A 13,934-nucleotide genomic window follows, 5' to 3' on the forward strand; every position below is an offset into this window, starting at 1 on the left:
CCACAATGGAGTTCCTTATAGTCCCTAATGTTTCAGTTCCCCGTCCAGTGCAGGGAAAGAAGAGTGTGATTTGAAATAGGCAACACTCAGGGGTGCCAAAGCTAGCCAACAGAAAATGCTGAAAAATGGGGGTGTCTGAAATTACACTTCTCTTGCAGACTTAAGTGCTGACATGACATTAGGAATTGCCAGTCAAAACCCCCTCCTGGAGGGAAGTGCGCGCACTGTCCTACTGGGCACAGGCAGCTGGTTCGTTTTCTTCTAAAATGGGATGTGCGGGAGGCCTGGATTCTAGCCTTTCTTCAGACTGAGGGAATTGAAACACTGAGCTCCTAACCACCTGACGGGTGGATCATCAGGCTAGGTAGAAAACACGTGAGCGAGCACGAGTACAGCCACGTGGCTCCTGCCCTCCTCTAGAAGCAGAGAAAAGAGCTGGAGCCCAGGGTTTTCCGTATGTTTCCTAGTGGGTACCTCAGGACGAGGTCTGAAACCCTGCCTGCCCCTCACAAAGGGGTGTGCCAGCACCATTAGGCTACAGATTTATGCTCTCTCTGCTCTCCTCCCTCTCTCTGGTTTCTTGTATACTTTGCTTCATGTTGTTGCAACTTCAGAGGTAGAATGGAGTGCCCCTCCCCATGGCGCCCTAGTGGGAGGTGCGAGCTGTGGGTTTGAAGCCCCTTAAGGCTCTTGAAGAGTGCTCTAGCCATTATGCGATTATATAAAAAAGGATGGTAATAGAGGCCACACCACCTCCTCCTGCTGGGTCATCAAATTAGGGGTAGCAGCTGAGACATTCTTGCTGGCAGGGGACAAGCCTTCCATGTTGTTTAAATTTTTCATTTGAACAAGGCTCTCTTGGGACAATGCTGTAGCTGTTGCGCTCGGTGTTGAACTCAGTGCTGTCAGCATGTGACAGGTCTGGTCTGAGCATGCTCATTTGATTGGGAAGACTTCAACATATACTTGCTTACCCTATTTACTTGAATCTAAGGCAAGGTTCCTCTCCCCCTCCCCCAGCTCAGCATGGTGGGGGAAACCTTGTCTTGGATTCAAGTACTGGCCCAGAGCAGGCAGTGGCTCAACTCCAGCTTCAGCCCTCAGCTCAGGGCTGAAGCCAGAGCTAAGCCCCAACCTGCACTGAACCCATGTGGCTTGTTTGGTGGGAGGAGAGGGCTCCCAGCTGGGAGAGTATGGGGAGCCCACGGGGAAGAGGGGGGGGAGACCCATGTGTTCAGCTCAGGGACACTGGATACTACTCAATTAGAAAACATTACGGAGGGGTGCTTCAAGCCCAATGACGGGTGTCTGAAGTTCAGAAAAGGTTGAGAGCAACTGTTTAGCTCATTAAGTCTACATAAATTTTACCTATTAGGACAGGCGCAGGCAAAATACGGCCTGAGGGCTGCTTTCAGCCCACCAGGTGATTTTCACCTGGCCTGCAGGCACCCATCAATTAACTGTACCCTGCGCAGCCCATGCACTTCACTCCCACCCTCCTGCATGGGATGGCCCCGGCCAGCACACACAGCTTCCGGGCCAGGCCACTGCTGCAACTCCCAGGGCATTTGCTTGGCTTCCCCAGCCTCCAGCGACTCCTCATGTCCCTGCTGCAGCACTTGCTCTGGATAGCAGGTAGGGACGCTGCAGCAGGGTGGGAAGCAACGTTCCCTCTAAGGCATAGCGATCCGTGAGCGCGCTGCTTCAGTCCATGAGTGCGCCACTTCAGTCCCACCTCTTAGAGGGAACTTTGATCGCTACACCTTAGAGGGAACATGGCTGGTGAGCATCTCAAGCCCACCAGTCCTCCCTTCCTCCGATTTCCGCACCAAAGCTGAGAACCTTCCCCTTGCCCTGAACCAAATCTTTGCTGCTCAGTGGCTCCAGTTCTTCCCCTGATGATGAGATTCCTCTTCTTAATCTTAAAACTCAATCCCTCCTTTAAATCCTGAGCCTCAGCCCTGCCCTGGAAGCCCATGCCCTCTGAGACCTTCCTGGCCTGCACAGTACTTCTCAGCTGTTTGTTAATGGTAAGAACAGCCAAATCCCCCTTGCCTGAGGGTGAAGCGGGCCAGGCTCGGGGAGAAGCTTGCCCGAAGGGGCTGGGGAGCAGAGCAGTTCCCTGAAGCCAGCAGACCCCATGCTGTGCCCGGCTCTGTCCCCGCCCCCGTCCCTGCCCCCACCCCCGCCTCACCTTGGGGGCTGCTCCAGCTGGGGCTGCACTCCCTCCCAGCAGGGATGCCGGTGCGGTAAGGAGCAGAGCGGCCCCCATTCAGCCAAGCCATAAGTGTGCCACGCTCCACGGGTGGCACCCAAAGTTTCTGGCAAGCCACAGCCCTGCTCCTCTCTGGGAAGGTCCTTGACACCAGGGGCCACTGTCCCCAGCCACAGCCGGGAGCGGAGCTCCTCTGCGGCTCCGGGGGAGCCCGGTTCCTCCAGCTGTGGGAACAATCCCCACAGTGCAGTTACTGCGCGGCAACATTTTTTATTGTGCGTGGCCACACATACATGCAGCTTAGAGGGAACCACGGTGGGAGGATGGAGCCCAGGCCCACACCCAGCTGAGCGGCAGGAGTGCATAGCTCGGGTGGGCAGGGTGTGGGTGTGGCTGGTGCTCCTGGGGTGTGACGGAGTGTGGGGCAGTGTGGGGAGGGTGCGGGGGTGTGGTGACCCCCCCCCACACACGACCTCCACCATGACAGCTGCTGCCAACTGAGGCGGCAGCAGCAGGCCCTCAGGGTGCTCGTGACCCATGCACATGCATCTACCAGGTGGCATGTGGCTCCAGCCAGTTCCAGGGGCTACACTTGGCGGCAAGGAGCAGAGCCAGGCCAGCCCATCTCAATCGCGTGGGGCTCACATGCAGCTTCCGGGACTTGCAGGCCACCAGAGGAAGCCCCACGCGATGGAGCCAGCTGCCTTTCCCACTCCCTGCTGCTCCTGGGATTCCACTGAAAGCGACAGGGAGCCCCACTCCCTGCTTCCTGGCAGAGTCTCATGAGCTGCATGTGGCAACAGGGAGCAGGGCTAAGCCACCAGGTCTATTGTGTGGGACTTCCCCCGGTGGCACACAGGTGCCAGGCACTGCACGTGAACCCCATGTGATAGAGCTGGGCTGGTCTGTCTCTGCTCCTTGCCACCACATGCAACTCCTGGCTACACCTGCACAGGCCATGGGCATCCCAAGGGCCCATTGCCACTGGTGGCTGTGCACCATGTGGGGAGGTATGTTGGGGCGTCCCCACAGCCCTCCACCCTCCCTCAAACCCCAAACCTTACCCCCACACCCCCACAACCCTCTCATGTATACACATACCTATACCCCCCACAAATGGCCACACCCCCTCACAAGCCCCCCACACACCACCATGCACACACACCCCACCCCAACCACACCCCACACACTCCTCCACACACACAGTATACAAGAGTAAGGCTTTATTTTTGAGCTATTATGAAGTCACCTCTATATAAACTATGCAAACACACATAAATCAGGACAAAAATATTTTTAAATAAAATTAAAATGTTATAGTTATAGTAGATGTTTGATATTTAGTATATGATTTTATTTTTTCCAGTTCCAAGATGGCAAGCCAAGCTTATAGCAGATGGCTATCATCTTTGAATACACAAGACTACACAGAGTGGATATTTTATATCTGCACAGAGGGTCCTTAATTGATCTTACACCCTAAAGCTAAGCTTTCCAATACTTAAAGTGCTCCCTGTTGCCATACCAGGGTCATGTTTCACATCAGGAAAGCAGAGCTTTAAGGAGTACTTCTGGGGGCAAGGGTAGGGACTTCCAGTGGCAAAGGTTAGGGAGTAAGGGGCGGGACCTCCAGCCCCAAAGATGGTGACCAGGGGCGGGGCTACCGTTGTGGCCCTCGACTGTTCACCAAAACTCATTAAGTGGCCCTCCAGCCAAAATAATTGCCCACCCCTGTATTAGGAGACCTTCATGGAATGGTGCATCACTTATTTGTGGGGGTCCCTATTAAATGGGGCATGACAAGTATATGTAATGAACTCTGGATGTAGTTGGAAGCCCTTCCCGAGTGGCAGAAATGGTCTACTTTGTGGGAAACCACGTCCAGTGGTGAGAGATTGCTACACAGATTACAAGACTCTCTATCTGCCAACCAGATAATACGCATGCTGCTACTGAATTCAAATAGTGCAATTCCCTTACATACCAATAGGTATCCAGAGATGACAGATAACATTTTTCAAATGGCAGAACAGTCATTTTAATTACAAGGCTAGATTATTTTTGTAAAATAATAAATATTAGTGCATATAAAATAAATAACACCTATTCAAGGTAAAGGCTTACAATAAAGATTTGATTGAAAACATACAAACCATTATCAGTAGCTCCAGAGATGATGATCTCTGAGGGAGATGAAGAATTAATATGGTTCTTTGCTGTTATGCTGATTCTGTAGGAATGGTAACCAATGCAAATCCTTGTGCTATTATGTGGTGCAGAAATGGAGATGTGTTCAGGCTCAGTTGCTTCCTCTAAGTTTTCCCAGGTTATTTCGTATGAAATATTTCTTCCATTAGCTTGAAAACCTGGTAATTGCTGGGGCAGAAATGATTCACTTACTCACTGTAGAAGTGAGAAACGCTGAACACTATACTTAAAATACTGTATTTCACAGGAATAAGTATGCGAGAGGGGTAGATTTACTTTTGCAGGAGGCCATTATTTCTTTTTTAATCTGTTATAAAAAGAAAACTTATTTCTTTGATTAAAAAATACAATATAGCTAGTAGCATTTTGTAGGAAGAGTCGCTTCCAGTTTTCTTTAAAAGAGTAGTAACTTGTGATCAAATTCTGTAGTAAAGCAAAACCACCGAACTCAAATCCATGCCCCTACATTGTCGGTACAAGCAAGGTAGTGTTAATGGGAGCTAAGAATACCTGGGGCCCTTTGTCACATGAGCAGCTCATTAAAATGGAAAATTAGAAGAGAAAATGAGGCTTGTCCCCTCCCAGGAAGAATGTCTCAGCTGTAGCCACTAGTCTTTCTTTTAACATTATGTCACCAGTTCTGTGCCCAGTCTCACCTTCCAGAATAAGGTGACGTTCCGTCCTCCCATCACCGGGGTAATGTCTCTCCAGAGGTCAAGTTTTCCTGAGGGAGCTGCAACCAATCAAAGAATCACACACAAAAGATGCTGCAGATCTGCAAAGAACTCCCCAGATCTTTCCCAGTGTTTGGTCAGAAAGATCACTCTACCTGCAACTCAGCCAGACCTCAAACCTCACCCTTCATGAGCCTCCTGGCCAAAATAGCACGGATGGACTTAATACCCTACAACCATAGTACCGTCTGTCTTTATCCCTTCCTGCACACTGCTGTAACAATCCCAGCTCTTTCCTCTGCAGAAATCCTTCTTTACCTCACAGCACATGCATGCTGCTTATTCCTACCACTGAAAGATTAGCCCAAAGCTCACAAAATGCTACTGCTCCCTGTCTGTTCCTACTTTCAGTGGTCTGGAAACATCCACTTTGTATCTCAGCACAGTAGCATCTTGGGTAGTTCAGGCTGGATCAAGAATCAGTACCTGAGATTTAAAGTGGTGGGAGCTGAGCAGGAGCTGGATCCCAAACAAAAAAGCCATTCCTTTTAAAGATGCTGTTGTCAGTGGCCTGGGGCAGGGGTGATAGGAAGAGAGGTTCTCGGGAAGGAGGGAGCCAGTAGACAGATGACACTTTAGACAGATGAACAAGATGTTCTGGGACTGGCAGATGGTGGAAGAGAAGGCAACCAGGGCAGATTCGGAGGTGGGGAACAAGAACACCTGCTCTACCCAAAAAGGGTTGGGGAATTCTCAGAGATTTAGTTCAGAATAAGATCAGAAAAAAACCTTGGATGTTCTGGGCTAATCTGTACCCAAAGTGTGAGCTTTGTGGCTTGTTCTATTCTGCGTCCCTGCATGTACACATTTGAAAATGGGATTAAGACCACTGGCAGCCCTCGTACTTCTCCATCTCCACACAAAAACAAACGCTTGGCTGGTATTTCCACATTGCTCTGAAGGTTGGTTAAACAGCAACCTGAAGAGCAGTGTTCAGCCTCAGACCTTCCCTCCCTGTGACGGAACTCACCTGCTTCCTTCGTTGTGATTGTTAGATCTTTGCTCCACTCACTCCACTTCCAAAAATGCTTTGCTGCACCGCACCGAATTTGAAACTTATGAATGGTGTAAGGCTGCAATCCGCTGATCATGATGTTTGCATACGTGTTTGAGTGAACAACTGAACTGTTGTGCTACAGAACAAAGGAGGTATGTGACATGGTTTCAGTTGAGCTGGCTTTCATGGAAAAGACTGAGAATCAAGAATCTGTTCAGTCTCTGGAGACTGTAAACACACAGTTAGTTCTCTAGACTTCATTTGACTTGGATAATATAATAATGCAGAAATGGATCCTAACTGGATCCAAGCATAAGGATTAATGGGAAGCCTACAAGGATGCTGTTGACTGGAGCTACCTGTCCAAATTCCCACCTTAGTTCTGATCTCTGTATATCAAATCAGGTGCACTTAATGAGACCTTAGGTTCTAGCTTCTATTTCATGTGTCTCTCCTGTTCTCTATCTGCACTCCATTTTATTTTATTTTATTATATGTTTTAAATATTAATCTGAGCATGTCTCTATCTCTGGGTCCAGTATCTAGTATGATATTTCAAGACATCAATGTGCCAGTAAGATATTAGCATGTTTAACTTCCCCTTGGGACCCAGTCATTCTTCCACCCCACCACCACCACCACCCCCGCCAAGGAACTGGGATATTCTCTACCAAAAAGTCAGAAAGTATGTGTGCATACTGCTTTTAGCCGCCTCCTCCAAAGTCTCCTGTAGCTGCCAGATGGACTATCTGGTGGATCAGCTACTGGGAAATAATTTAGCCTGATCACCCACTGAGGGGTGTGCAGATAGGCTGTCTCTCCAGCTCCATTCCCTGATGACAGGGAAGATGCCTGATCTTGGTATATGGCTGTTTAATATTCTAGAGCTGAGTTGTCCTTATATATACCAAGCTATAGAGAAACCAACCTCTATTTGCAAGGCAGCAGAACAAATGAACTGTTGGGAAAAAAAACTATGATTCTACCAAAACCTGCCTCTTCCAGCCATGTGGCCAGTGGAGGATGGGAAGGCTAGAAAATGGTATTCTTCTCTTGCTTCTAGAATCCAAAGATGTTGTGGTCATATCCTACTCTGCTTAAACATAGCAATCACCAGGACTGTTAGTCAAGGCATTCTACTTCTTTAACACAGGCCTCTGCCATCTGATTTTAAACAGAGACTTTTACTATTAAAATTGGAACTTATATGTAGGCTTGGCAGAATTTGATTTTTTTTTGTTTGTTTCAATGGCTAAAATAGATGGTTATTTTTAAGCATTTATTTTAATTTTTATTGATTTACATTTTTAAAGTGGGAGGGGAGAGCCCCAGCTGCTTGGACAGCTGCTGCAAAAGCTGGAGGCCATACTAGTAAGCTGTATTGGGAGTGGGGGTTGGAGGTGCAGGGCTGTTGGCAGCCAGGAGCCTGGTGCTACCAGCCACAGCTCTGTGTGTGTGTGTGTGAGTGTGTGCGCGCGCGTGCGTGCGTGCGTGCGTGCGTCCAGGGTAACATGGCCACAGGTGCGGCTGGCACCGGAGCAGCCCCTGACCAGGTGACGTCCTTCCCCTGCCTCCTCCCACTGAGCCCCCACTGCAGTGGGTGAGTTTCCCCTTTGTGCCCACCCTGGGTCCTGCTCATCCTCTGCCAGCCTGGAGCCAGGCCCAGAGAAGCAGCCTAGGTCCTGTTGCCTCCCCCCCCACCCCGTGGGGCTGGCTGAGAGCCGGAGCTCTTTCTGCTGCTGGGGCACAGCCCTGGCCTTTGCCCACCGTTCATGTGGGTAAGCCTGCACTGGGGAGCCTTAGTCAACATCACTGTGTGTGCGCATGGCACCCTTGCCCTGGATTTCCTAACCCTTGTCCCAGATTTTTTTTTCTTGCCTCTTCTTTCGATGATTACCAACAGAAATATTTTTCCATCAGTCTGTAAGTGTGGGGCAAGGTCGTTGTTTATCGATAAAAATCAAATGTTGTTGGGCCTATTTATATGCCCTCTTGCTACAGAAAGTAACAATTGCTTATATATTTCACGAGTGACTGGTGCCTCCTGAATCTGGAGGTGCACCCACAGAAGCTGCCGATGGTGGCGGCCCTGTCAGGGTCGGCACCTGTCCTACCGACAGTATCAGTGTCGGCCATCGGGGGGGGCACCAGCCCCGCTGGGGGGACACATGCACCCCCATGTACTCCCTGCCAGTCACCTATGTTTCAGCAGATTTAACAATCAGACCAGCAGAGGACACGGTGCATATGCAAAGCACCTAGCATAATCAAGTACTGCCAGCCACAGGGCAGCCCAAATAACAATCAGAGCAATTACTTGATTGTAGAGAATCCTCAGTTATCAGCAACACTGCACAGGAAGGCCACAGATGCTTCTTGGTCATAAGAATGTTTTAAAAAACATTAGCTACCCCCCTCCTCCCCTACACACATGCAAATAGATTATACTCCAACTTCAAAAACACAACAGCTGAATTGTCTAGACTGAATTTCTTACCCATTCCACTTTCCCATCAGGATGGTTATCTTCAATCTGACAAATTAGCTCAATTGCCTTGTCCCTTGGTTCCATAGTCCAATATAATTTCACTTGTGAGGCACTTACATATTCTTCCCAGAAGTCAGAGGGCTGGAAGGGGTAAACTGGCAAAAAAACAGATGTATTAGTTTCTGAGACTCTCTTAACAAATGGCAAAATCTCTTCACTGACCCATGAATGGCGTGTGCCCCCAGTGGCTGGGGTGGGCATGGCTGCGCCATGTGGTACTTGTAGTGCTTGACTGATGCTGGTACCAGGATGGTCCAGGAAATATATGAGAAGCAAGGATTTGTGAGTGAAATCTTTTATTGTCTATGAATTAAGCAGCACCCTTTTCAGAAACTAACTTATTATAGGGTTTACCATCTTGCAGAGGGACTAGGCAGTGAAGGCAGGGGAACAGTCAGGCAGGGAGGAGGCCCAAGCCTGTGCTGATCAGCCTGCCTCTTCACAGGTGACTTATCCTCTCTTACCTTGGGGAGCCACCCTTCAAAGAATCTTGCAGCACCCCAAGGTGTCCTGACACCCTGAGAATCACCAATCTGATCTGAGTACCAAGCTGTGAGAAAAGTTTTACCACTGACAACAGCTGAAAACCTGAACCTGAAGGGGTAGTGAGAAAGCAGAGAGATTTCTATTTTCAAACCTGTGACTGTTGAGATAATACACTCACGTCATTAGAGAAACAGATGAGGTAGCTGGTAGTGATATGGGGCCTAACCAAAGCTGCTTCATAAAATCAGCAAAAGAGTGGAAAATCCCTTACCTCTGTGAGCTACATCAAAGTTAAAATTTACACTTTTCTTTCCTAATTTGTTTTCAGCAGTCAGAGTGAAGTTGTATGTCATCTGCTGGTGTATATCCCAGGAACAAACACACCACTCCTCGGAACGAGATACTTGTATTTCAGAGCAAAGGGTTTTTTGGGAAAACCTTTAAAAGAAGAGGAGAGAGGGGTTTTTTTCCCCTTTATTTTAGAATCACAAATGAAGTTGATCTGCAATAATGGATTCAGAAATGTCCAACAGAACTTAGAATAAAATTCAGATTTAAGTAAAAATGCAATTACAGTATGTATGTCAACTCTTGCTAGCAACAGATACCAAAGAAATTTACTTTTGTTCACAGTATTTCTATAAAAGTGTGGTATGGAGAAGGTGTTCATGAAATTATTACATTTGAAAGTGTTTTTCTTTATTTTCAAAAGCTCAACAGCAGTGGCTTGCCTCTAGGTATGCTCACCTAGTAAAAGGCTATCTTGGTGATGTGATATTTCTATCTCATTTCTTGGGTTCACTATCATTTCACTTAGTACCTTGCAGGGAAACTGTGTGGGTGAAGAATTGCAATAAATCCCTATGTTCTTGCTGTCAGTGGCTAATGCATGAACTTCCAAGGAAATGTTATTAATTCTAATCAGTTCAATTCCAAAGTCTATTTCTAAATAGTTCAGTAACTTCTCACATGCATCTTCCATATCATTAGCATTTTAGTAGTGAGACTAAATTATATGTAGAGTTCTAAATTAACTGAATTCAGTAGAATCACTCTCATGTATATAAAGTTGTTCATATCCATAAGTGTTCATATTTGGGTTGTAGAACACTGGTACTTTCCAAAACTACCCAAGAAATGTATGTATGTAGCTGCAAGCACACAAGTCAATGTGCTCTGCCTAAACAAAGCTGATTTGAGGACCAAGAAATGCCTAATCTAGAACCAGAAGCAAGAAAGTGGTTCATGAAGCAAGGTTCATTCAGATAGGAGCTATACGGTCCATAAATTTATGGTTAATGAAGCAAGGTTCATTCAGATAGGAGCTATACGGTCCATAAATTTATGAACAGACCATACAAAACAAGCCTAAAAACTCCTGTCTATAAAATCTGTAAAATAAAACCAAACAAAAAAAAAATCAGCCATTCGTAAAAACACGAAGCAACCAGAGCTTGACTGAATTTCTACCTTGAACAAGGCTGGATACTAAAGGATAGACAGAGCAGAACAGCACCATCTGGTGTCTGAGTTGGAACATGGCACCCCTCAGGAAGCATTTTCTCAGGGTTTTGTAGCCTGTAGCCTCCTCCCCCACCAGCCATGTGCTGCTGGTCCCTGCCTATAACACTGCTCACCTCCCAAAGGCAGACAGTAGTCCTCCTCTCGAGATCCATGCCAGGAGTGGGAGGCAGGCTCATGGGGGGCAATGAGAGGGGGAAGGCATGGTACAGGATGCAGTTGGGAAAATCAGGGTGTGGGGGTGAGTTAGGGGACCGCTGGGGTGAAGGCAATCTGATGTAAAACCATTGCTGCAGTCAAGCAAGGCTGCCAACCCAAGAACTGGGAGTTTTTTGTTTTACTGATTATCTGCAAATTTCTTACTGACAACCAAACCTTTTTACTATGGTTGTGTTATCAACCTAAATTTGAATTTGAATCAGGCTCTTTACCCAGGGCCTGGCAGAAGGCTCACATTTATATTCTGTAAAACATAAGTCAGGAAGAAAAGTTTGGTTGTTAGTAAAAAAAAAAAAAAAAAAAATACAGATTGTCAGTAAAAAGACATCTGTCTTGTGTTGGCAACCCTGCCTAGCTTTCCCTGACCATTACCACAAAATGGCAGGGAAGAAATGACCTACCCAGTCATATCTACTCACTAAATAGTGAAAAAAGGAAAACATATTTATGATCAACTTAGACTTTCAAAATATTCTTTTGTCAAAGGCTTTCACAAACAAATGAGGTAGTCAGGGGTCCTAAGGTAGATTAGAAACTGTCTGAAAGAGAACACAAAAAGGAGGAATGGACTGTCATTGTTCAGAACAGCAAAGGGCTAAGAGCAGGGGGCCCCAAAGTTCTTTTCTATTAAACTCTTAGTAAGTAGATTAGTTAATGACCTGAGAAGGGACATGCCACTGATTACGGCTTGTAGATAGAAACACTTTCATAGATTTTAAGGCCAAAAAGGATTAGTCTGGCATACTGTACAACAGTGGTTCTCAACATTTTTTTTACCAGGACCTATATGTAAACTTCAATTTCCAGTCCCGACCCAATGCTTCTCACTCCCAACTCACTACTCACTACCCCCAGGCCCCAGCCCTCCAGTGTGTGGGGCAGGGGGGTAATGGTGGGGTATGGGGCCCCGAAACAACCCCTTGCAGGCTGGAACTCTGACAGCCTACAAGGGAAAAGTCAAAGTTTCCCATGCTTTTCTCCTTTAAAAGAGAATCTATTTTTAAAGTTTGTTGATCCATTTTTAAAGTTTGTTCACAACCCTTTCATATATTTCACAGGTTGAGAAACGCTGCTGTACAACACAAACCATAGAATTAATGTGATCCACTGAGAATACTTGCCAGTCAAACAACTTGTATTGTGCTAAATATTTCCCACAGATATAGACATTGTTTCCTGAATTCCAAGTGCATTTTGCTGTTTTCATGTCTCGGGTTTCACAAGAAACGTTTTTAGGTTCATCAGGTAGTCCTTGTCATTGAACAAAGAAAAGATCAACAAGACAAGTATCATGACCCCCACAAGACCATTTTACTTTTAGTTCATACACTAGGAATCATTAACATGTACGAAACTGGTCTATTATAGGCATTATCATCTCTACTGTACTTAGGAAAGAACTGCATCATTGAGCAGGGCTTGGCAACATATCGCCTGCAGGGTGGATTTAGTGTAGAGCCATTGGATCTGGCCAGTGAAGCTTCTAATCTGGCTGGCTGCCTGAATGCATGGCGTGGGCAAAGCCACCCCCTATAGCCACTTGCATTGCACCATGGCCTGCCTCCAGCCTGGGCTAGGTTGATCTGGCCCTCTGCTGAAAAGCCTTGCTGACCACTGTCAGAGAGGAAAGCAGACCAACTATAACTATAGTCACAAAGACGATCAAAATGTTTGGATTGTGGTGAGGTAAAATTAATTAAATATTCTTCTAAAAGATCATGTGCTTTGAGGAGGGGAAAAAGTTGTGTTTTATTTTTGACTGTGCACATTCAGACAATTAAGTTAAACTCTTAACTGCCTGCATTTATTATGATGTCCTAGAATTATTACTCTATAAAACTCTTAAACATTTTTGTGTAAACCTACTAACCATTTAGGGTAAACCTAATAATTATCAATATATTTAAGATCATAAAAAAGTAGGGCTAGAAGTGACTTCATGAGGTCATCTAGTTCAGCCTCCTGCTCAACACAGGGTCATCCCTGGACTAAATCATCCCAGCCAAGTGTCTGTCTAACTTGCCTTTGAAAGCTTTCAAGGATGAAGATTCCACAACTTCTCTAGGTAGCCTTTCCCAGTGCATGACCACCCTTATAGTCAGAAATTTCCTCTTAATTTCCAGCCTAAATTTCTACTGCTGCAGCTTGAGTCCATTACTCCTAGTTCTGTCCCCTACAGCCACTGAGAAAACCTCATTTCCATCCTCTCCGTAATCTTCCTTCAGGTATTTGAAGCCTGTTAATAAATCCCCTCTCAGTCTTCTCCAGGTTAAATAACCCTAGTGCTTTAAGCTCTGAAAATAAATCTTTCTTTTCTGGAATTAAATGCAAATATTTGGGGCAAAATCTGTATCTGATGAAAATAAGCAGAGCTAGATCAAACCTAACAGAGCAAAACAGATTTATAATGGGTGAGGGTCTAGCCCAAGGGCGGACAAAATACGACTACACCCAGCCACAACGTACACTATTACACCTCGCTCCCATCCTCATGGGCAGAAAGGCCCAGCCCCACGAGCGCCAGGTAGGGTTGCTGCTGCAGGCTTCCCTGGCATCCTGCTCCCTCCAGGCACCAGATAGGGAAGCAGGGGGTGGAGGCAGGGCTGCAGCTGAGTGGGAGTGTGAAGCGCGGGGCTGGGGCTGGCGGCAGTGTGAAGCCTGCCCCCGGGGGGGCAGTGGCAGCGGCAGTGTGAAGCTCAGTTGGGCAGGGTGTGGGTGTAAGGGAGGATGGTGGGGGAGGAGCAGGGGGAGGTTTACACACTACCCTCATGGCTCACGGCCCTGGCAAGCAGTGGGGACAGCAGCAGGCAGAAGCACTGGTGCATGGGTCCAGACAGCACTGCACATTGCAATGCGGGTCGCAGTCCCCACCCAGGACATCTGTATCACCGGCGGTGCACTCATGCAGCACAGGAGGGAAGCACCAGGCACTGGAGCGGGGAAGGCAGCTGGCTCAGTACCTGGGGCTTCCCTCTCATGCCGCACAAGTGTGGGGAGTGCCAGTGA

General features: G+C 47.1%; 1 protein-coding gene across 3 annotated transcripts in view; it reads right to left on the bottom strand.

Annotated features, from left to right (window-relative positions):
- Positions 1–13,934, bottom strand: part of OSMR (oncostatin M receptor) — a 67,389-nt gene that overhangs the window by 10,208 nt on the left and 43,247 nt on the right. For all 3 annotated transcript variants that reach the window (XM_059725212.1, XM_059725213.1, XM_059725211.1), the window contains 6 exons: positions 12,050–12,179; positions 9,460–9,626; positions 8,652–8,797; positions 6,128–6,290; positions 5,080–5,156; positions 4,369–4,591 (listed from right to left, as the gene is read on the bottom strand). In XM_059725212.1, the coding sequence (XP_059581195.1) occupies positions 4,369–4,591; positions 5,080–5,156; positions 6,128–6,290; positions 8,652–8,797; positions 9,460–9,626; positions 12,050–12,179 (906 nt within the window). The remainder of the gene's footprint in view (positions 1–4,368; positions 4,592–5,079; positions 5,157–6,127; positions 6,291–8,651; positions 8,798–9,459; positions 9,627–12,049; positions 12,180–13,934) is intronic.

This window comes from Alligator mississippiensis, chromosome 3, assembly GCF_030867095.1.
Source record: "Alligator mississippiensis isolate rAllMis1 chromosome 3, rAllMis1, whole genome shotgun sequence".
In the NCBI taxonomy this organism is placed as follows: Eukaryota; Metazoa; Chordata; order Crocodylia; family Alligatoridae; genus Alligator; species Alligator mississippiensis.